Source organism: Oxyura jamaicensis, chromosome 3 (assembly GCF_011077185.1).
Source record: "Oxyura jamaicensis isolate SHBP4307 breed ruddy duck chromosome 3, BPBGC_Ojam_1.0, whole genome shotgun sequence".
In the NCBI taxonomy this organism is placed as follows: domain Eukaryota; kingdom Metazoa; phylum Chordata; class Aves; order Anseriformes; family Anatidae; genus Oxyura; species Oxyura jamaicensis.
Window position 1 is genome coordinate 66,817,515 of NC_048895.1, and position 22,938 is coordinate 66,840,452.

General features: G+C 42.6%; 1 protein-coding gene across 3 annotated transcripts in view; it reads left to right on the plus strand.

The window, feature by feature from the left end:
• Positions 1-22,938, plus strand: part of CEP85L (centrosomal protein 85 like) — a 146,643-nt gene that overhangs the window by 101,364 nt on the left and 22,341 nt on the right. For all 3 annotated transcript variants that reach the window (XM_035320491.1, XM_035320489.1, XM_035320492.1), the window contains one exon: positions 11,884-12,005. In XM_035320491.1, coding sequence (XP_035176382.1) covers positions 11,884-12,005 — 122 coding nt within the window. The remainder of the gene's footprint in view (positions 1-11,883; positions 12,006-22,938) is intronic.

A 22,938-nucleotide genomic window follows, 5' to 3' on the forward strand; every position in this document is an offset into this window, starting at 1 on the left:
GCTGAGATCCTTGTACCTAAGAAACTGTGTTGAGTGTCTTTGAGATAAACTGTTCTAGGAAGCACAGAGATTAGTTGTGTCACTTGACATGTTGTGAGTGATGGATGAACGGCGGGACAAAGGCGTATGAAGGAGAGATAAGGTTGGAAGACCATGTTCCAGTTGCCAAGTGGTGCTGCTGGACTATCTCCTCTTGAACAGCAACTGCAGGACGGAGGAGAAGCGACTGGGGTTTAGCCTCAGCTGCTGCGTGTCGTCACCTGCAGGTTGTCCGAACAGGAACGCGAGCTTTGCCTGAGCGAAGGACTTGCCGGCAGCATTTGGAAGCTGAAGTTCCTCTGGTGAGGAATACTGCAGGAGCCACCCCTGTGTAGTGTGGAGGGGCAGCTCGTGGACCAGTGGCCTCAGCTGCCTGTTCACCTGCCTCATCGGTGTCCTTGCCCACTGCCCACCCTTTTTTTGCTGCCCTTTTTTTTTTTTTTTTTTGAGAGTGGCTGTGTATTAAAAGACTAGCATAACTGCTGTCGCTTCTCTCATACCACCCAAAAGTTCAGATCCCAAACTTACTGCTTTAGAATTTGAAAGAACAAATCTTCGTATTTTCCTTTGTTCTATTGTACAATGTGCCAAAATAAAAGCGTAGTTCTACTCCTCTAGTTAGACCATGTATGAGTTGAAAGAACAGATTTTCCCCATCTTGAAAATATTTTTCAGCTATGTATTTTGTTGCGGGCAGCTGCTTCCTGATGGAAATTCTGTTCTTACTCAGTGGAGCGTGGAAATTTTGTCATGCGTAGTCCTGCAGGTCCTTTTGCCTGTATCTGTCTGGCCACCAAGATGATGAAAAGGAGAGCTTTTCTTCCACGTTTTATGACTCCCTTCTTACAGCAGAAACTGCTTGCTCTTCTTGCAGCTTCTATGGAAAATGAATTTGGTCCTTTATGGGGATTTGGTATAAAAGGCAGTGCTCCTCTATAATTACGAAAGGAAAATTGAAGAAAGGCAGTTCTACCTGAAACGTGAATGTTGTCACCTTCTAGACAAGCCTCCTTCTGAGTTAAAATACAGTTGCCTAACTCATGTTATTTTGGGTTACTCTGGTGCTATTTTTAAAAGAAGAGAGCATGGTATATTTATAGTTTGGTATATTCTTGTAACAAACCGCAGCGTTTACGTTAAATTTGAAATTGTTCAGACTGCAGTAACTCCTGTGTAGATCGAGAAGTGTATGGATGAAGGCCATAACATAAAATTTAACTAGTTTAATATTTTAGCTACTACTGTGAACAGAGTATGAACATACTTGTTCAGGGAAGGGAAAGGAAAAAAGAGGAATACTTCACTGTCAAAATGGTCTTTGAATATGCTTCCGGGCTTTTATAGCTGAACTGCTTAAATACTGAAAGTGACTTTTTCAGTGTGCCTGTAGTGCTGCTATCTGTGATCACGCTGGTACCTGTTATCGGGGAGTATGTATGGGTTTTATTTTCATGATGCAATGTTTTCATTTATTAAGTAGAGAAGTATTTAGAATTTAATCAAGACCACGGAAGCAAAAGTATGGAGGGTGGCCTGAGTTCCCCGCAGGGTGCTCGGGCTTCCAGGTGCTTCTTCCCGCCCGCGCAGGATTTTGCAGATTTCTGTTCCTCTCAAATGCCTTAGTAATGACAGCACAGGGAAGTACTACATCGAGAACTAAAAAACCTTTTGAGTGTGACTAAGAGGTAGAGTGTAGCCTAATGGAAATAAAGTGGACTAGAAATTGGAAAACAATGATTTTGAATCCCATCTACATTACCGGATTTGAGGATGTTTTCTTCAATTTCTTCTGAGACTGTAAAACAGCTATTTTGAGCCTGAATCACAGAGAAACTAGATAAAGAGGTGCACGTACAGCTTTGAGCCAGCTCATATTGAACCAGCCTTTGTTTTTTTCCAAATGCTTGGCGTTAGTGATGCTAACACCCAATTAGGAAGGGTTTGCTGCAGATGCCCCGCTTGTAGCAGAGTAGTCTCATCTCTACAGTGGGGGTTGTTTTCCCTTTCGTTCTCCCTGTATGGGACACAAAAAGGCCACCAGGAGAGATGCATCAGGCTGGTGTGTAATGCAGCAGTGCAACGTTTGCAGCATGGTGAAAAACTTTCAGAGCCTCTGAACCAGAAGACACAACTTCGTCTTCATTTTGGCTCCAAGTATGTTCAGGATAGATAGGACCTTGGTTTTCTTTTTAATTCAATCAAGTAATTCATTCGATGGGTATTAGGGTTTCTTTTAGGCAGGAATAGTCTTTATTTGTGTCAGTAAAACCAGTATTTTACTTATAATGTTTGTTTTCCACCCTAGAGAATCTTCTGTGTTTCGGTATTTCTTGGTGAGCCTTGAAAAAATGGTCTTAGCTTTTATCTCAATGTCCTTTCTGTAAAACGAGACTCAAAAGGCATGTTTCTTTTTAAGATACCTTGAGACCTACAAGTGGGACATACTAGTTGCTGGTGATGGAAGTGCTATTTATTTTTAGTGTGATCTTTCTCTGCTCTATTTCTGCTTATTATGCTGAGGTTCTAGGGCTTCCCCCCCCCCTTCCCCATGAATTTATCTCCTAAAGACGGAAAACACCTTCACGCACTGACACGGATGTTCAGATGCACGCTTACATCATACTGCTGCTGTTGTAGGAGACAAGTGCGTTTCAAGTACCCCTCATAAACTCAAGTGGAAAAGGTTCATAATTTGGACAGAAGCCAAACAGTTTAAAAATCCCACGCACAAACTACGTGAGTTCCTTCTGTGCTTGTGTGGTTCCAAATTCCATAGACAATCCTGCGTTAAACTGGCTGTGTTTCTTTTGTTAGTCAGTGGTGCAGGAGTTTCAGGCCAGAATCTTCAAATACCTGACTTCTAAGATGCCAGGACCTGACTTTTCCAAAGGGCAACGCCTCTGTAATTCCCTCTAAAATGTGGGGGAAAAAACAAAGCCAACAACAATCAGATACATGGTGCTTCCATGTTGTTTTTGTTGTTGTTGTTGTTTGCCTTTTTTTTAAGCTGATTTTTCAAAATTACGAGTCGTTTCTGGTTGCATAACAACGTATGTGTACTGTACGGTGATGGGGGTAGAATGATGCCCTGAGCAATGGAAATCTCGCAGTAGATCCATGTGCTGTCCTGCTTGGTTTGCTGGCTGAATCCCACACAGTTCCTCCAAGCAAGAATCCCTACAGTGGGGGCAGAAACTCTGAGTATGCCTCTAATTTTTATATCTGCTGATGTTTTTTAAGGTAGTCAAAAGTAAATGAGTCCTGGTCTCACGTGGTGCAGAGCTCCCAAATCCATACACCTTATTAACTTTGCATCATCCTGCTGCTTTGGAGAACTTTTTATCTTCTCATCCCCGGTAAGGTGACTCTACTAAATCCAAGGTGACTTTACTAAATCCCCCACAAGCTGTTGATTATAAAACATTCTTGTCTTTCTCTCATTGATTTTTGTTCATGGTAACGAGAGCTGTAGAAAACAGGTGGGTTTTGCAGGGATTTTTTGGAGGATGTTTCTCCTTATCTGTTCTGGTTTATCCACAAAAGAAGGAGCAGAAAGTGTGCCGCTACCTGATCATTCCTTCCCGTGTGCCGTCAGTCATAACAGGTACAGGCGCTGCATCTGCCAAACCTGAAAGGCTGGACCCTGTTCTTTGTGCGAGTGCCCACAGAGACCAGGTCTAGATTGCTATTTTAAAATATTTTGTGTGTGTGTGTGGTTTTGTGTGAATACTTGGTTTTGTTTTCATATAAATATTTTGAGCATTTATGCTTTATTTTTGTGGGATTTTTTTTTGTTTGTGTTTAACCTCTGCTAAATCTGATGAATGTTAAATCAGTGGTTAATGTTTCTTTTAAAGACACGAAAAGCTGAACAAACGGTGCGGAAGAAGAGAGGCCTGGTTTCCTGGGCTGGAGGCTAACACCCGAAAGATCTCCCATCTGACAAATGGGCACCACTGATGAAGAATTTGCTGAGGATCAGTCTTTTCCAAATGCCTACTCCTGCTTCACATTAAATTGAGGGGAGGACACCTCTCTTTTTTTTTGCATGTCTTGTCAAGAGAATCTGATGCTGCCTGCTTCTTACGGTGTTTTAAATTTTCTTTTCCGGTTACTGTACAGCAACTATTCTTTTTTTCTTCCTGATACTTGCCCAAGTTACACGCCCTTTCCATCATCCTCTTGTCACAAAAGGGCTCCCATCCATTTTTGTGTGAGACTGGTGCCAGCTCTGCTCATCCTTGCGGAGTTGCCGGAAGGCTGGCAAAAATAGAAGCCTTTTTGCTTCTTTCTAGGTCACTTTTTGCATCCACTCTTCTTCAGCAGTGAGCAGGAATAATAAGTAACAAATGAGCAATTAACACAGGCCCTCAAGAAGCTGCTACTTGTAGATATCAGCAATGTATATGTAACAAAAGGTTTTTGTAAGTGGTCAGAACTTGGTTGAGGATGCCCGAGGGCAAATGTCCGCAATACTGTACTTTCAGGCATGTTTCCATTCACGATGGATTCATGACTTATATTTTCTTCCCAACTGTTCTTTTTTTCTAATCTATTTCTGTCTCCCTCATCCAGCCTGTAAAATCTTGCAGAGAAAAACGTATGCCCTACATTTGCACAGCACTTAAAACAACGGGCACTTGGTTTTACCCTTTGATTAACCGTAGGCACTTTTTGGTCATGCTGCTTTCCAGGTCAGCAGCTTTGTCCAGGTCAGAATGGGAAACAAAGAAAATGGAATTTAACTTCATCTTACTGTTTCCCAGAAAGCTTTGAGACAAAAAAGGGGAAAAAAAGGAAGAAGAAAAAAAAAAGGAAAAAAAAAAGAGATCAGGGTTGTTCTTCTGGAAGCTCCCTTTCATCTTCTGATGTGTTTTTTTAGCAGAGAACATTTGAATTTAAATGTAATGGGAAGATAAAACGCACACTTAATAAAACAAGTGCTTCTATACTTAGGAAAGACCCAATTGTTATCAGTGGAAAATTCCAGGCGCTGTTGCTTTTAACGTCACGTTAAGTGGCACCTAGAAGTGTTTTGTGTTCGTAACATTTGCCAGAATATAAATGGAAAGGATTTCGGACAAAAATAATATTGGCAAAGGAATGTTATAACAACACATAAAAGCCAGGGATGTGCAGAGGCTGATGGGGAGGGAGGCGGCAGAGCGTGCCCCATGCTCTGAAGAGCGCCGTGGTAGCTGAAGGTGGCCGAGTCGAGGGGCGATGGGGACGGCCGCGTGCTGGCACCTCACAGCCAGACAGCGGGCACCTGCGGGGATCCTGCCCGGCCCTCTGAGCTGATATTTCTTTTGGCTGCCTCGTTTGCTGTTGGAGGCTTTTGCCTAATACCCCTGCAGGTGTTAGAGGGGGCAAAACCTCCTCGTCAGGCGGTGGCCGTCGCTGCAGTTGGCCTCCCATGCTCGCTGCAGGTCGTGGCTGGTACCGTGGCAGTGTCCCAGTGTCACGTAGCAGTGGTCTGTTCAGATCCGGAAACAGCCCACAGCCCGATCCTTCTGCGTGGTTTGGCACTGCCTGCAGTCGCGGTGTCTCAGCTCGAGGCCCCGAGGTCTCAGCTCGAGGTCAGCACTTGCCTGGGGCAGCTGAGGAGCTGCAGCCCAGCAGTGCTGGGAGAGGCCCTGCAGAAAAAGCAGTCATGCACAGGGTGGGCAGGCTCTACCCTGCCTGCTGCGGGACAAGGCCATGAGGTCCCTAATACTCAGGTCATGTCTTGTCTGCAGCACAGCTTTCGTGTGGGAAGGGGGCTTCAAACGGTCTGGGGAAAGCACGAGCGTGCTTTGTAAAGCCCTGACTGACTCTGCAACATCACCGTAGGTGCGTCTGATTTTGCAGGGGCACAAAAAATGGGGAGTGATTGTCCTTTTTCGTTGTATTGCTTAGCCAATTTTGAGACTCCAAATGACCAACATCCAATTAGCCTTCTGCAAACGGGGATGCCAGTTAGTGCATGTGTTGTGCTGGCTGGCTCTTCTTGGGAACTCCCCTGTGTAAAATTCATGCAGTTCAACGCTGGCTATGTATTTGTAAAATCAGCCCCTTCTTAAACAAGTTTTAGTCTTGTTTTTCAGCCTGTGAGGTTGGTGCCTAACTGCCGTTGTCCTGATAGGTCATGAAGTAAGGGTGGGCTTGCCCTTCAGGTCCTAAATTTTATTCAGTGTAGCTCTTAAAATTTGCGTCGTCTTTCAGCTGTTGGTGAGATGCTATAGCTACTTTTCCTTATCTTTTTAGTTTGTTCTTTATTCTCCTGACACTCTTATCCCAAATTTCATTCGTTCTGTATTCTCCTGATACTCTTATCCCAAATCTCATTCCATTAGTCCCGGTTGCATATGGACTCTCAGCCTGGGAAACAAAGTATTTGCTGTCTTCTCCAGCCTATGTCCATGGCAGTTAGCTCTTTATTCATAAATCAGTTTTTCTTAGCTTTCTAATATTAGGCTTTGTCTTCTTTGAACATGTTCTACTATTTCAGTGACTTTCTGGTGCTATCATGCCCAGGACTGAACATGTTTTTCCAGCTGGGTTTATGCCAGAGCTATTTAGAGTCACTGTTGTATTCCTTCCCTCTCCCCCTTTCTCTGTGACCTGACATATCATACGTGGGCAGCCCAGACTTACATTCAGCTCGTTTTCAGGCAGGTGGAATTGTGAACTCCTGGCAAGTCTATTCTACCTGTTAGTCTGTGGTCCTCTAATACTCATTACTTTGCAGTTTACGTATCTATAGAGAGTATGTTTAGGATCTTTTTTCCGAGCTTTATTGATTTTTGGTACTTTTTTCTTTTTTTATTTCTCCACCTCCTGTTGGTGTGATGCTAACCTAACTCTGATACATCTGCATCTCTCAATACCTCACAATTTAATGTTTCAATTTAGACTTTAATTATTTACTTCTCCTCATTAAAAATTCCCCAAGGAACACCGCGTGTAGCACTGATGGAGTAAGGGTGCAAGGGCATGATCAGACGTTCTCTCTCTCCCCCACGACTGCTTCAGAAGTATAGCAGGACGTGATGCAGCCAAGGTGCTACTGCCAAGAATTTTACGGATTGTATTCGGCCGAGCAGAACCACCGTCTCCCCTAAATGGCAAAGATGGAGCAGAGAGGAGCAGCAAGTAGGTGGTGGTGAAATACAGACACCACAAGTCAGGGTTTCTTAATTCAGACCATGGTCTTGTTTTTCCTGTCTGGGAGTCTGGTTGTTTTTGTGGCTGTTTTTTCTAGTGCATTTCAGCCAGACACAGCGTCTTTCTGTAGAAGTGATTCCTTGCAGAAATAATTCCTTGCGTTGCTTTACAGTGATTTCAAAGGAGGGGCTGACTCAACCGTTGCAGCCTCATCTCGTTTCTGCTGCGTGAAGGTCCCGAGCCCTGCCTTGCTTTGCTGGCAAGAAGACAGATGACCTGGCAGGATTGCCTGAACTAAAGTTGTGTGCCGAAGCACTCGCCTGATGCTGGGAAGAGGTCTGGGTGGGGAAGAAGGGATGGGTGAATCCTTCTTCCCTTGCTGTGGGCCGGGAGCTCATCAGCAACCACTGTGCTGCCTTTGCAGACCTAATCCCTTCCCCATCACCGGAGGAGCGAGCAAGAGGTGTCTTTGTGCCAGTGGCTTTGCTGCTGCCCCATCCGCCTCTTCCAGTGATCAGGGATGGATGATGGGCGCTGCGGCCCTGAGGCACAGCCCATGGAAGGAGCCACTTGCTGCCTGGTGACCTCGGTTGCACCTGGTCTGTGCGGTGGTTACCTCTGGAGGCCCGCAATTATCTGTCTCCTGGACAGGGAATGCCTGCAAAATTCGCCGAGAGAAGACAGGGACCTACAGAGTGCCAGCCACTGCCCAAAAGGGATCGTTTGCTTAGCCTAAACTCTGTCTGTCTTCTGGCTGTTAGTAGTGGCCCACGAAGGCTTTACTGATGTAGTCTAGATGGTACTAAATTATTGCAACTGCAGCTTTCAGGAAAAGATCTTTAAAATCCACTTCTTTTTTTTTTTTCTGACCATTTTGACATTTTCAGATTCCACCTCTCTTCTGCAATAGGCCGTGTGATTAGGTGGAGCGGTGTGCTGGTGTGCTGCTCTGTGGGCTGAGACGCTGAACGGTTACAAGCAGAAGCCACAAGCATGTCTGGAGAAGATAATTTTAATTAGTGCAATTAAAATCCCAGCCGTTATTGGCCTAAATTATCCAAATGTTGTTATCCTCTTGTCCAGAGAAAAGTTATTTTCCCACTGCTAAGAAACATGATGGAATCGGTCAGCAATGTGTGTTCCAGAAACAAATACTTGAATGCAAGCTAGCACGGCAAAGGCTTTTTCATTTTATTTTATTTTTTTTCCCAGCAGCTAGCTGTGTCTCAGCAGTGACTTGAAGACCTGCCAAGTCATGAAAGTCAAGGCCAGGACCTCGTCAAAAAAACAGCCTAGTGAGGACCTTTGGACGCTGCTGTGCAAAGGATACTGCTTTAACAGAGCAGATGTTCTTAGTCCGAGCTTGATGCGCTTGGAAGAGGTGCCAGTCGACAAAAATAGTTGTATTTTCTAGGGTAGATGGGGCAGATGGAAAAGAATGCTGTCTGTTTCAAGCTAGTTCTTTTTTTGTGTGTGTGTGTTTTTTTCTGTAATTGTGGAAGATTCAAGTTGATTGTGGATGGCTTGCTGTATACGAATCCAAAAAACGTATCTTGCCTCGTTACTTGGTTTGATTTCCTTAAGAGACAAAACACTCGAATGTAAGCGGGCCACCCGTGTGTTCCGCACCATTCGAAGCATCTAAAAGGTTTGGAATAGGCAACGCCACGTGCTCACAAATGAGTAAAGTGTCTTGTTATTCTGGGCAGCGCTAAGAAGTATTTTTAGCTGTTTCTTTTTTTTTTTTTTTTAATTGCTGAAACGTGATAACAGAAACAGATCTTCTGTTGTTGTTTTTGTCTGTTCAGAGTGATGACTTGAAGCACATGGGCAATAGAGATAATGTAAAATAATGTTTTACGGGTTGTTGTACACGTATATCCAGCTGGCATATGCTCCATAAGATCAGATATATTCCAAAGGCAAACCATCTTGATCAGCGGCTAAGGAGGCCTTATGTATTAGACTTGTTAAGAACTAAGGAGCATCTAATTGGCAAAATATGACTCCGTTCTTAACTTCACAAAATGTGGTGCCTTGCTTTTCAGCAGCCTTAATATTTCATTGACTTCTTGCGTAGTCCTTTGTTGTACTGAAGTGGAAGGCTTTCTTTTTAATTGCAGTGCCAACTGTTGAGTTTACTTAAAGCTAGCACATATGCAATGTGCTTGCTTTGACAACTTTTGCTAGGGAAACCACTGGTGGCTTCCAAAATATTTTCAGTTATGATGGGTTCCTATTTATATAGTTCTATTGAGTCTCATCCCCTCTATATTTCCTCTTAGTTGCTTTTCTGAAGAAGGTTCGTTTTCATTGTTCCGTCTTAAAAGACAAAATTTGCCTTGCTCAGTGAATGGGATGATTTGGCTTTATAAAGCCATAGTTCTCCTGTTTATCATGTCAAACTCTTGTGGGTTGTTGATTTTTTTATTTTTTTTTATTTTTTTTTTTGAGCAGAAATGGAATTTCTGGCGCAGAGAAGTGGGGAAAATAGAGCAAGAATCTAATCCAACTGCATTTAGGACTGTTTCATTCTTTTTTACTGTACCTAGTGCTGCTGAGAGGGATATATAAAAACAATTAGCTATGGTGGGATGAAGCAAAGGAAGAATTTTCATGTCACGAAGTACAGTGATAGTTAGTGATGTTGTCACTTTATACTGCAGGACATGGCACGTGTGACTAAGAGAGACTTTCCCTGGAGTCGTTTTGTGCTGGTGACTATTAATTCAGCCAGCACAGCTGTCATACAGAACAATATGTGACAATCCTAAGGTATTCTGTAAGAACTGAAGACTTCTTTGAAGTTATCCGGTCTGTTAACAGCAATGCAGACAAAATTAATTTTTGATTTGTAGATCTGTAAAGATTATGCATGTGTTTTACTTAACGGGAGGAATCATGACTCGGTTATCACATTTGTAGTAGATCTTAATCCATGCAGCACTTGGCTTTTCCTTTCCCCACCTCCCAGTAGAGTACAGTACCATCTTCTTAGTTTCCCTGAGCAAGCATAGGCTTAGTGGACTTAGTAGAAATGGCAGATGTGACAGGTTTTATTCCCACATCGTTTTCAAACATAGAATATACTCAGGTAAGCAGCTGTATGAAGCACCTTTTTTTAGGCATGGCATTTAAGAGAATTTCCAAATGCCTTCAGTGGTTTTCGTTGCTTGGGGGATGTAATCATGAATGGGCACAGGGCAAGAAATAGTAATCATAGCAACCAGTGAACCATTCCAGGGTAAAATTTGATTTTAATATTATTTCACATTTTACTTTTCCTCAAAATGATTCTATGAAAAGGAACTGTTTTGAAACTGTTTTTTTTTTTATGTCAATATTGCATTTTCAATAATAAATAATGCTTAATATTGTCCAGCAAGGTACACGATCAACATTAAACCTTCTACATTCTGGATTCTGGATGTGTGTGTTGATTTAGCTTGTTTGTTTGTTTGTTTTTGTTTTTCCTTTGTTTGCAAATGACTGATAAAATTCTGTTAGCTTTTTTTTTTTTTTTTCTCAGTAATTGACATTAAATCTGTATAATCATTCCTAACTAATTATACTACTGAAACTATCCAGCTTGTTAAGCAAAGGAAGTATTGTTAAACAGATCAATTGAACTTGTTGGGATTTCTTTTTTGTGACAGTCTTAAAAGGTTCTTTAACTAGTTGATCTCATCTTCTATCTAGTTCTAAATTATAAATTAAGTGGGGGAAAATGTATTTTTGCCTTTTCAGGTTCATTTTATCAGTAGCAAGTTAGGGATTGAACTGACCTAGACTAAATTGGGAGAAATACTCTTTCAACACAGAGGAGAGACCACAGCTGTCAGAAGTTCATGACTTCAGCGCATCATGGTTCTGGGGTTTAGGCAGTGATTTCTCTCCATTCAGTAGAGCTTTGACAAGAAATGCATAGCACTCGAATATTACATACCTAATTTTAATAGCTGATGCTATGTTTTGGTCTTAATGTTAGCTGTTTACTCTTCTTCTAGGGACGTGGTTTAGTGGGTGACATTGGTAGTAGGGGGATGGTTGGACCAGATGATCTTGGAGGTCTTTTCCAACCTTAGTAATTCTGTGATTCTATGATTCTAAACCATGGCTTTCGTGAAGATTAATGGCAAGCCTGAAGAACTGTTACTTTATGAAATTTTTATTCTTGGGAACAGTTAGACTTTAACCAGAATATTTCCATATTCTGTATTGCAAATGTACATGCTTAGAGAGGTATTTCTCTATATGCTAAAGTTACAGGTGGGAGTCGAACAAATGAAAGGAATGGTAAGCATTATATGCAAGTTACCAGCCAGTCTAAAGCTCTCTCATTTCTAGTACTTGACTAATTGCAGCAGGATATGAACATTTTGTGTTGTTTGCATTAATAAGTAAATAGGTTTGTTGCCTTAATAAGTATTTAAGTTCTAAATGAGCTTTTCATCTCAAACTGCTTTCAGAGCTTGAATTCATTAGTAGAGAAATGATAAAATGGTGTTTAAATCACTGATGCTGAAGTTTGTTACAGAAAGTCCCTATAAATCCAATTTTTTATATAAAGTAAATTGAATAAATTGCAAAGCATTGTTACATTTCTGAAACAACAGATTACTTTGTAAATTCCCTAATACCTAGGAGATTATTTACCTTTACTGTTTTGGAGGCTAATGATAGAAATTTTTTATGCAGGTTCCAACTGGAACATCTCGTCAGAGTTACCCAGCTACCAGCTATCAGGACTTCAGCAACTGGGAATCTCTAATGAAAATTAAAGAGGGGCTGCTAAGACAGAAAGAGATTGTGATCGATCGGTGAGTAAGCTGCTCCTGCTGCCTCTGTTAGATTAGATGACATAAAAGCCATGATGTAGAAACTGACTTTCAGGAGAGCTGTTTATTCAGTAAAGTTGTTAGGTTTCAGTCCAGCAAATATTTATGCACAAAATATGTGATGCCTAGACCTTGCCAGGAGAGAAGACAGGCCGCTTGCTGAAAGTCTTTTACAGATCTGAGAATGTACTTAGGGGTCTGATGCCTTTGCAGGGGAAAAGAGAGAATGAGACCAACAGCCAGTTCTGCTGTCAGCCTGCCCAGCCTAGCTTCTTACAAGTCTTCGTGTTTGTATCAGACATCTTTCTGCTTGCAAACGGGTCTTGGGAGTGATGCAAGATGAGAAATGGTAAACTGCATTTAACGGATTTTCTTTTCCATGACCAGCAGAGAAATGCAATCTATTTGAAACCAGCTGGTAAAGTTTTGAGAATTTGGTCTTTGCAGAAACATACAGTGGTGAAATCCTATTTAAATGCTCATACAAATTATGTAGATAATAAAATACTAAATTAATTATGTCAAGAAATACATTGTTTCTAATTGAAATCGGTATCAATCTGAGATAGGCCTTGGCAGCAGCTCACTGCTGTAAGTTTCTAGTATAGCTGAAGTCATCTCTGGAATTCTTGAAATTCTAACTTAATGATGAAATGAAGCCTTAATGAGGAAAACGTGCTTTTATTAAAGGGCTTGAGCTTAATGAAGTTTACACTAAATTAGCAGATGTCATCAGGAGCTGCAGTTTGGATGCAGGACATTTAGGAAGGGCATTTTTATATTTGATATAATTATCATTTGGCTTAGTCTGTGTTTAAATAATAAACTCTTGGCTCGTGGCTGAAAGAGGAGTGGTTGTTCTGATCTTGAAATAGTTTTGCCCTCTTATTGCTACTTTGCTCCACAGCCTGAGGAGAACTGAGTAAAGCAGGTGTGTGCTAATCACAGGAATGCCAGGCATGAATGTTTCCATACTTCATCTGGTAGTTACTCTCCCTTAATGGGTGTAGATGGACAACTTCGGCTCGATTTTCTTTGGCAGCAGAATTACACACAATCCGTTCCTTCCTCTGTTGCAACAGAAGAAGGAGCTGCAGTGGTTTACGATGTTTCTGCCCCCTAGCAATCTGAGCGGTGCCTCTGCTGCCACTGCGGTGATGGCCAGCATCAGCTTCCCCAGCTCAGCTAAGGCACATACGTGCCAGCGTGCGTTATCCTGCCTCTGCGGTGGGTGATGGCACGCAGAGTGGGAACTGCTGGGGCATGGGCACAACATCGCTCCCTGCTGCAGAGGTGGGGATCTCCCAAGGGGGTAAGCACGTCAGATGGAAACATTCTTAACCGTTGCATAGATCTCCTTTGTCAGGGTCTTTTGATCAGCTGCTTAGGGGCTGTCTAAATCACAGCAGCTTTTCCAAACTTGCTGTATCAGTAGTAATGCTGTATAACATGCAACCCCCCTGTCAGTGCCCAGGCTGTCACCAGCATTTGTAAGGATGTCGTGCATGATGGCCAGGGGCTGGCTTTGGTGCCTCTGCTGAGTACCTACGTTCTACATGATACACACACGTTATGCAGTGGCAACTAAAATGTCAGTTCACATTTTCCTTCTCACGCTGAAAATGGATTTATAGTCAAGGGTGAAGTTTCATTTTACTGAAGTGACATTTTGCAACCTAGATACCTGCTAATGTTACTTGATGCTGTCCATTCTGAGGAAGAAAAGCTATTTTTTGACATCCCATGGCAATGCGTTAGTTCTTTTTTGTACAAAACACACCTCCGAATGACTTAGAGATAGTGAGTACAGTTCTTCCTGGATTTAAGGGAGAAGTCAGTTGAGGTGATTCCTTTCCATTCAGCTGAAAAGGCAAAATATGCTCTGAAAGCTATTGAAGTGAACAAAGACCACTTAGTGATATTACAGTCATTTGCTTTAAGTAGACATTGGGTGTTACAGTTAAGCACAATATAAATTGCAATAATGCAGTATAATAATGCACCGCAGGGAAAGTGTTCTTTTAAATATTGAACCTGCATTTGGGCAAAAAAAAGCCTTAAAATGTATGATTTGAAAATGAAATAATTTCAAATAGATCATTTGTGTTATTTAAAGTTAGTACAAAATGATATTGCATATTTGGAAGGATTTTGCAAAAGATTTTCTTTTTTATTTATAAAGAAATACTGCCTTCTGTGACAAAAAATATTGATGATTTCACTCATGGAGAAAATAGTACATACTTGCTGTCCAAAATCCTATAAACAAAGAACCATTATAAAGTGTTAGTGTTTATATTTATTATTAGAAGGAGTATTCACAATACTTATGTATGAGTAATATCTTCTTTCAAGGCTATCCATATTTTACAAGGGTAGACCCAAGGCGCCGCCCTGAGAATCAAGATGATGTTTTGGGACCCAGCCTAGGTCTGCTGAGGGTTGTGCTCAGTGGCACAGAGTCCAGTTGGAGGCCTGTAGCCAGCGGTGTCCCACAAGGGTCTGTACTGGGTCCAGTCTTGTTCAACTTACTCATCAGTGACCTGGATGAAGGGACAGAGTGCACCCTCAGCAAGTTTGCTGATGACACAAAGCTGGGAGGAGTGGCTGAGACACCAGGGGGCTGTGCCGCTGTTCAGAGAGACCTGGGTAGGCTGGAGAGCTGGGTGGAGGGGAACCTTATGAAGTTCAACAGAGGCAAGTGCAGGGTCCTGCACCCAGGGAGGAATAACCCCAAGCACCAGTAGAGGTGGGGGCTGACCTGCTGGAGAGCAGCTCTGCAGAGAGGGACCTGGGAGTCCTAGTGGACAGCAGGCTGACCAAGAGTCAGCAATGTACCCTTGTGGCCAAGGAGGCCAATGGTATCCTGGGCTGCATTGGGAAGAGTGCTCCCAACAGGTTGAGGGAGGTGATCCTCTACTCAGCCCTGGTGAGGCCACAGTTGGAGTCTTGTGTCCAGTTCTGGGCTCCCCAGTACAAGAGGGACATGGAGCTACTGGAGAGAGTCCAGCAAAGGACTACAAAGATGATGAGGGGACTGGAGCATCTCTTATGAGGAGAGGCTGAGAGAGCTGGGCCTGTTAGCCTGGAGAAGAGAAGGCTGAGAGGGGATCTTATCAATGTCTATAAATATCTGAAGGGAGGGTGTCAAGAGGATGGGGCCAGACACTTTTCAGTGATGTCTGGTGATGAGACAAGAGGCAATGGGAACAAACTGAAGCACAGGAAATTGCGGATGAATATGAGGGGGCACTTCTTTACTGTGAGGGTGACAGAGCCCTGGCACAGTTGCCCAGAGAAGCTGTGAGGTCTCCTTCTCTGGAGATACTCAAAACCTGCCTGGGCGTGATCCTGTGCAGCGTGCTCTACGTACCCCTGCTTGGCAGCAGGGTTGGACTAGAGGATCTCCAGAGGTCCCTTCCAACCTCAGCCATGCTGTGATTTTGGCTACTGATCTACCTGGTCTTAAACTTGTCTCAAGCCAGTTCAAATTCTGAATATGGGCCTAAAATAATTGTATGAAGCTTGTTAAATTTTGGTCAATTAAAATTCAAGATGATGGTATTTAAGCTGCATATGCTTTTAGGAAGTGGAATTCTGCTGCTGACAGAGGCCTTGGTAGTAGGTGTTGGCCGAAGAAGCCCTTAATGCTTGTAGTTCTTGAAGAGTTTTAAAAGGTGTGGTCTTCTTAAAACATGTCTCATGTTGAATTTACTGTCTGATAACTGGAGGATGTCAGCAAGATTTGTTTAATTCCTGAGGGGGATAGGAGCCTTGGAGAGCTGGGTTACCTTCCTGCTGCCTGGAAGCTGAGGAGTGGCACAGCAAATGGCAGGAGGATACCGAAGGGTGGTGCTCTGAGCCCTGCTGCTCCAGCCTTAGCTGTTGGCTGTTGACAGGTCCAAGGAAGAGTTGGTTGAAAAGAAACATCCCGGGAACACCCTTATCTTGCTCTTGTCACCAGCTGCCCTTTCAACTGCATGGTTGCTATCCAGTTTATTTGAGGTTAAAACACACTCTTCTGCTGTGAATTGCACCAGGAGCCAGGAGGTGGAGGAGCTGAATGTCACTTTGCACCACGCACCTTGTTCTGTGTGGAGTGCTCAAGTCTGTTCATATGCAGGACACAGAGGCTGTGGATGTAGCAGTCTCATCGAGCTATTTCACCTTTATCTTTTTATAAAGGTGGGGGGAGGAAACAAAAACCTGCTGCCTGTTTCCCTTCTTGCCTCACGATGACAAAAAAAAAAAAAAAAAAGCAACAGAAATCCAGCTCATCAGGACTAGATTATTAAAACCCCATGTTTTGCATCAGAAATCTTACCAGTTTGGAAAAGCTGCAAACAAATTCTTGTTTAAAATGATTCAAGGAATAGTACTTACTATGTAAATCACCTCACTTGGGTAGGTTTGTGTGTCATTGGAAACCCAAAGCCATGAACAGGATTAAAAAAAAAAAGCAACAAAACAGCCACTTGCATTTGTGAATAGGGTAAATGGCTTGATATATGTTCTATACACTGTGATGAATATCAGATTTTCTAATAGATGATTTAAAATCAATTTGTCACGTGTAGTTGAACAAGTATAAATGAACATAGTAGCAGAAATGAGTGGGTATAAAAGTGGTTTTATTTTGCTTTTACAGCTACGGTAGGAATTGCTGCCAATTTAATGAATCAGAGATGGAAATCTGTTTTTAAATCTGCTCTTAAAGAATGGGGAAGACCTGATTTTTAGAAAGGGAAAATGTGGCATGAGGGAGGAAGCCCAGTGTGTGTGTGCACAGGAGCACGTTGGCACTTCCTAAAGGTGTGTGTTGCAGTTTTTCCACTTAAGATCTGTTGGTACAGGCTGCGTGTGAGTAAGCGTTAAAGGTCTTAAGGGTTTTGTCTGTAAGAGGAAATCTGCTGCTGTAACAATTACAACTAGAATGTCACCCGCTGTACAAAATAATTGCATTATGTCATTGTCTTACTTCTCCCCCAGTTTAATATGTAACACTACATTATATTTAGCACCAGAGGGAGCCAACAGTGTTTGTGTTGGGTTTAGAAAATTACAGCATCACGTTCTAATTCTTTGTGTTGCTTCTGTGTTGTGTACTCTGTTCGGTACATTAACAATACTGAAATTACAGTGTTTTGGGACAATTGTGGATGTGTTTTAAGGCTGGCCAGCCTCTGTGGATGTCTCGAGTGTGGTATTAGCACTGTTTGTTTGGCAGGGATCGCATATGGGGGGTAGGTGAATAAATGCCAAATATCTGAACATATGACATAAGCTGCTGAGAATAACACTCTGCATGCAGTGTTCTCTTCCAGACAGCCTGAGGGCATTTGAACTGCTTTTTAAGGAAAGGTAGATAGAAAAGTATAATTTTAATGAATAGCTGTCATTCCTCGAGGCACAATAACATTTGCATTCTTAAAGCAGTTGCTAAATCATTAGCTTTCCATCCAGAGTTGAATTACACTGAGATGTTTTCATTGGGACAGTTGTGTTAGGTTTTCTTTGCCTCCTGTCAAGTTGGCCTGCCTTGATCTGTTGACATCAAACTGCATGTGAGCTGGTAGTGTTCGTGTTGCTGCTAGCGTAAAGCTGTAATTTGCTTCATTTGAGGATGCTCTGTTAAGATCAGCATTAGCGTGTCCACTTGAGGGACAATTTGGTGTCATTTTTGATGAAGGCTGAGGCTTTCTGCCACCCTGGATCTGAGCAAGCACATGTACAATGGGAGTCCTGTGCAGGGAGTAAGGCTGCAGGGAACCTTCTTGGGTGCTGTGCTATGCAAAATACTATTTGCTTGCAATGATACCTTAAAAAACATGGACTTACCTTTTTTGGATATCACTGATCACTGCTAATTTGTGGGTGAGGTATCTTAGGCCGGTAAACTTTTGGGAAGGTTTTGTTACAGGGTGATCATTTTAGCAGTTTTAAAAGTTGACCTTTTCAGGTGAATACTAGTAATATTGATGGGATGGGATGCTAACAGTTCTTCTTTAGATAACAGCCTGACTTGTGGCTATAACGAGGGAAAGTAGGGCTGGAAAGGAACTACCTGATGTTTGTGCCAGGCCATGGAGGATAAGCTGCAGTGGTACTGCTCCTGATCTCTGTAACCTGTTCTTGAAAGCCTGCGGTCACAGATGGTCTACAGCCTTTCTAGGTAGGACAGTTTGCTGATTAATGAGCTTAAACATTAGAAAACTTTTCCTAATATGTCTTAGTCTTTTCTCCCAGGTCACGTTTCCTAGACCTCTGGTAGCTTTCATATTCCTTGAATTCTCTCCAGCTGATTTTACATCTTCCCTGAAGTGTCCGAAGCGGACAGCTGAGGCCTCCCTCCTGCTGCGTTTGTGCCTCTCCCACAGGCCACCCCTCTGCAGTGCCTGGCTTTGCAGGACTGCCTTGTGTAGCTGTGCTCAGCTCTAATCCCAGACCTTCTCCTCTGGAACTGCTGCTGCAACATTTTCTGTTCTGTGATTTTAAATGTTTTTAGGCAGTTTCAGTATTTGGCAGAAATGGGAACGGCAAGGGAGCGGCACGGCTTGCTCTGTATGCATCCTGTCAGGAGTCTGCAGGAGTTGCAAATCTCGTGCCATGGAAATGAGGGTGCCGTCCTCTCTGGGCAGACAGGCGTGTATGTGTCTCGCTTGTTCCTTACGCGCCCTTGGTTAAATAGTGGAGATCATTTGAGAATGTCAAGTGAGTTGCTGAACATGCTTTTGCCTGGCCTCCCTTTACATCAGTGCTAGCTTACCTCCCGTGAGTCAGGCTAGCATGTCAAACTTCAGTGCAATTCAAAAAAATCATTTAAAAATTATTTTGGGGGCGGGGAACACACACACACACACACACACACACACAAACCCCACCAGACTTGATTGCATAAAGAAATTGGAGACCATCTTTTTTTTTTTTTTTTTTTTTTTTTGTACGTGAGCTTTAGTGGTGTCAGAGCTCTTTGGCTTTATCTTACAAGTTATGGAAAATGTATTTGCATTGTTCTTAAGACTTTGTTTACTGCTGATCTCTCTTCCTATCAGCACTTCGCACGTTTGGACTTGTGGTCCCAAGAGATCATGCCTGTAAAACAAAGGGATATAAAAATTAGTATCCAACTTCTTAAAGCAACAAAACAAAGCAGTATATCTTTAACTGCAGTGTGGAATAAGTAATATTGGTACTACAGAGGGACCCTTTTTACATTATACTTCACATCCTGATTCTGAGGAAATCTGTTGAAGCATTTTCATCTAAAGCAACTATTTCTCAGTAACCTTTGAAGGTGAGCATCAGTTGTCATTTGATTCATTATGACAGTACTAACATTGCTTTGGTGAGAGAAAAGGCTGTTTTCTGCAGTCCCTGAAGTGTCTGAAGATGCCGGACCTTTATCTTCACTTGTAGTCTAGGAGTCTTAGATTTATGCTAATTTAAGTCTCTTAAAAGTTGAGGATAGGAAATGCTTCTATGGCAACTGTGGGTTTTTGAAGACTCTTTGGTGTTAGTATAATTGGAAGGTAAGATGGTTTTCAGGAGAACAGATTGAGTTGGTCCCAGGTTGAAGAAAATGTGACTTGTTTCCAGACGAACGTAGATACGAGTGTCTGTCTAAGCAGGTGTGCGCTGTTAGCTAGTCCTGTGTGAATAGAAGAAAATGATGTGAATGTCATTTATGTTGTACTAATGTTGAGAGATGCACAGAAGCAATTTGTATATTAAACAGCCTATTTATTATTAATGCTGTTCTCTGAAGGCAGTCCAGGCTCTTACATGCGGAGCTGAGTTGCGTCTGTGCTACCCCATGTCCTTTGTGCTGACTCAAGTTTTCAAAAAGGTTTGTTTAAACCAAAGGACAGAAATGCAAGAGAATTAAAATCAAGAATCCCCCTCAGCTGATACTTCATAGTTATAGCTGTAATTTTCTTTTTGTCCATAGCTCTAGTTTGTGTCACGGGACACCTGTAGTTTTCCTCTGGATTCTGACCAGCTTCAAAAGTAGAGTCCTAGTCATCCAGGGCAAGGTGAGCTTGTATGTCATTTGGTGGAGCACAGCATCCTATCTTTTCCATGTCAGTCTGCGGAGAGTAGTGACCCAGGGATTACATACCACCAGAAGCAAGCAGCCCCTCGCTGTCCGTAGGACAGAGAGACTACAAAATGAGCAGCCCCCCACCAGAGCCAGGGACTTCTGGGGAACGAGAGGGGGAGTGGGAAGGGGTCCAGGATCCGATGAGGGCCTGAGCCTCTCCCGTTACAGACTGGGCAGCACAGTGTTGGTGTATTTTCTTCTTGCAGCCTGTATGTACCAACTGAAAGTGAGCTGCTGATTTACAGACCTGGCTTTAGGTGAGCTAGAAACAGTCACTTAATGCTATGGAACTCATTATAAGAGAAGAGCATAGATGTTGGACTGTTCTGCTGTTTGTGAGGGATTTAAAAAGAGTGGTTTGTTCCTTTAGATGCATAATCGCTTGAAAATATTCTAGGGTTTTCTTTTGTCCCCCATCCTCTGAGCATCAGAAAGAGAGACATTTCAGACTGATTTAGTGAACCACTCTTCTCATATGCGTGATGCTCAGAAATGACTTTCTCCCCAAACGTGGTGACATTCAGAGCCTTTGCTTTCTTCTGCAGCAAGGCCAATTTGCAGAGATGTGCCCGAAGCTTGCAGGCGAGTGTCACTTCATCAGTTTCAGTCGTCTGAGTGTGGGATTTTAGCTTCCTGGTGATCCACGTGCTTTGCTTTGATTTCAGTTGTTGGGCTCAACACAGAGAAAGCTGTGTGGGAATATAAGTATTTCTAACAGGCAGGCAGACAGATAAGGTGAATGATTCCCCTTAAGCTCCATGGAAATAATTACAGATCATCATTATCTTGATCAGGTAGCCTAGGCTCTAGTGCCAGTGGTATGTGGAAGGACAGTAGTAGGTAATTCCACAGGAAAGGCGAGACAACTGTATGAACGGTCATGACAGGTTTGTGACTTTTTCCCTAACTTACAAAGTATCATTGGTCTGTTGTAGTGAAACATGATTGAAGGCTTGCAATTTTGCATAAAAAAGAAAAGCTGATTGAGGAAAAGTTAAAATAATAATAATAATAAAAGAAAAGAAAAGGGGGAGAACAAAAGATGTGTGCATTTTCCAAGATCTGGAAAGCAGGCAAAGTCATTACTTTGCAAACATGATAGGGTTTCTGTAAATAATCTAGCTAGCATGTAAATAACTAACATGGGGGAATTGGGACTAAAAAAACAAGATATAGGGGAAGTTAGAGCACGTAGCCACCAAGTTTATCCCACGTCTTGGATAACCTGTCACTGCTGCTGAGCCCCATCTGAACAAATAAATCTGGGAGCAACGTAGGGAGGATTTGGTTTTAGGATAGCTACAAATTATAGCTGGAAGTTCAAAAAAGGTGGTGAAAAGGTTGAAACTCCAGGCTATCAGAAGAATTTGTAGAATAAAAATAATAATAGTAATGAAAATATGGATAGAACAAGCAGGCTACTAATGAGAAAAAAAAAAAAAGAAAAAAAAACTGAAAAATCAACTTACCTAAAATACAGCAATATGATGTCTTTGGCATCTTCATTGCAGAACTCTTCTGTGCGCAACTGAGGTGGTATTCTGTGTACCACAGTCTTCTCGCTAGTTTAAACGAAGGTTTGAACTTTGTTCCTGCACCCCCCTATTCCTGGAGACACCTGTATGCCTCGAAGGGTAGCTGGAAAGATTTGTGCCAGTGGTGTTTCTGAAGACAATGTTGTTAGTGCCGTGTTTGTATTAATTGATTGGATAGGACAGTTAAAGTTTATACATTTCTCAATGACGTTTTCTTCTGAAACATCAATTGAAGTAAGGAATACTAAGGAAATCCTCAGTTTTGCGGTATTCATGTAACGTGCCAATAACTTACTTAACCATCACCATAGAATCATAACACTTGATGATAGAAAAATGGAATTTGTGAATGCGAGTAATTTCTGTGGTATTGGACATGGTGTTCCCACCGAACCTGGCTGTGCTCGGGTGTCTTTGCCGAGGTCGGTCAAAACATGCAGAGAGCTTCGGCCCGCTCTGGCCTGGCCGCCGCCAACATGGGGGACGCGCGTGAGGTACAGCCTCCAAGGGGAGGCGGCCCTGCTGCCCCGAGGTGAAATCTCTCCGGCTCAGGATTGTTTTTATGTTTGTGGCCTACCCAGAGCAACTGTCACTGCATACCTGGTCAGAAATACGAAAGCATCTGAGTGCTGAATGGTTTGGGTTTTTTTGAAGTAGTAGCATGACGGATTGGTAATAGGGAGGCTTGTGGGGACACTGTCCATGCTGCAGCACGCAGGCCGTGTTTGCGGGAGCGCTTGAACTTCTCCACACTCCTTTTAAATAACGCTTACAGCCCGTGGTTATGCAGCGGATTAATAGTAACAGCTGTGGGGTGACAGAGGCTTAAAACTGTCTTAGCATATGAGAACATCAGGGAGAAAATGCATCTGGTATGAAGCCTCTGAAGACTTATAGGACTGTATGTAAATAGTAAATATGTTTCTATGGTGCTTATCTTTCACTCGGCTTGTGACTGCTGGGCTGTTTGCAGGATTTTTGTTCCTGGGTGCCATGAGGTTAATGATATTTTGAGAGAGGCAGTTATGCGAAGAAGCTGTGCAGGATCCACACAGACGTGAGACATTTGCACGGCATGTTTTGCTGGCCAGGTTTCAGATGGGGGAAGAGTTTCGTGCTTTGCAGAGCAAAAAGAAGAAAAGCCGTTACACTCTTTGCTAGCGTAGCTCTGTTTCATCACGGATTAATTTGTCTCACCTTTTTTCCTGCATGGATTTGGTAGGGTAGGGAAAAGATTATGAAAGAAAACACGGTAATGGGGTTAGAGGTTCAAAAATAT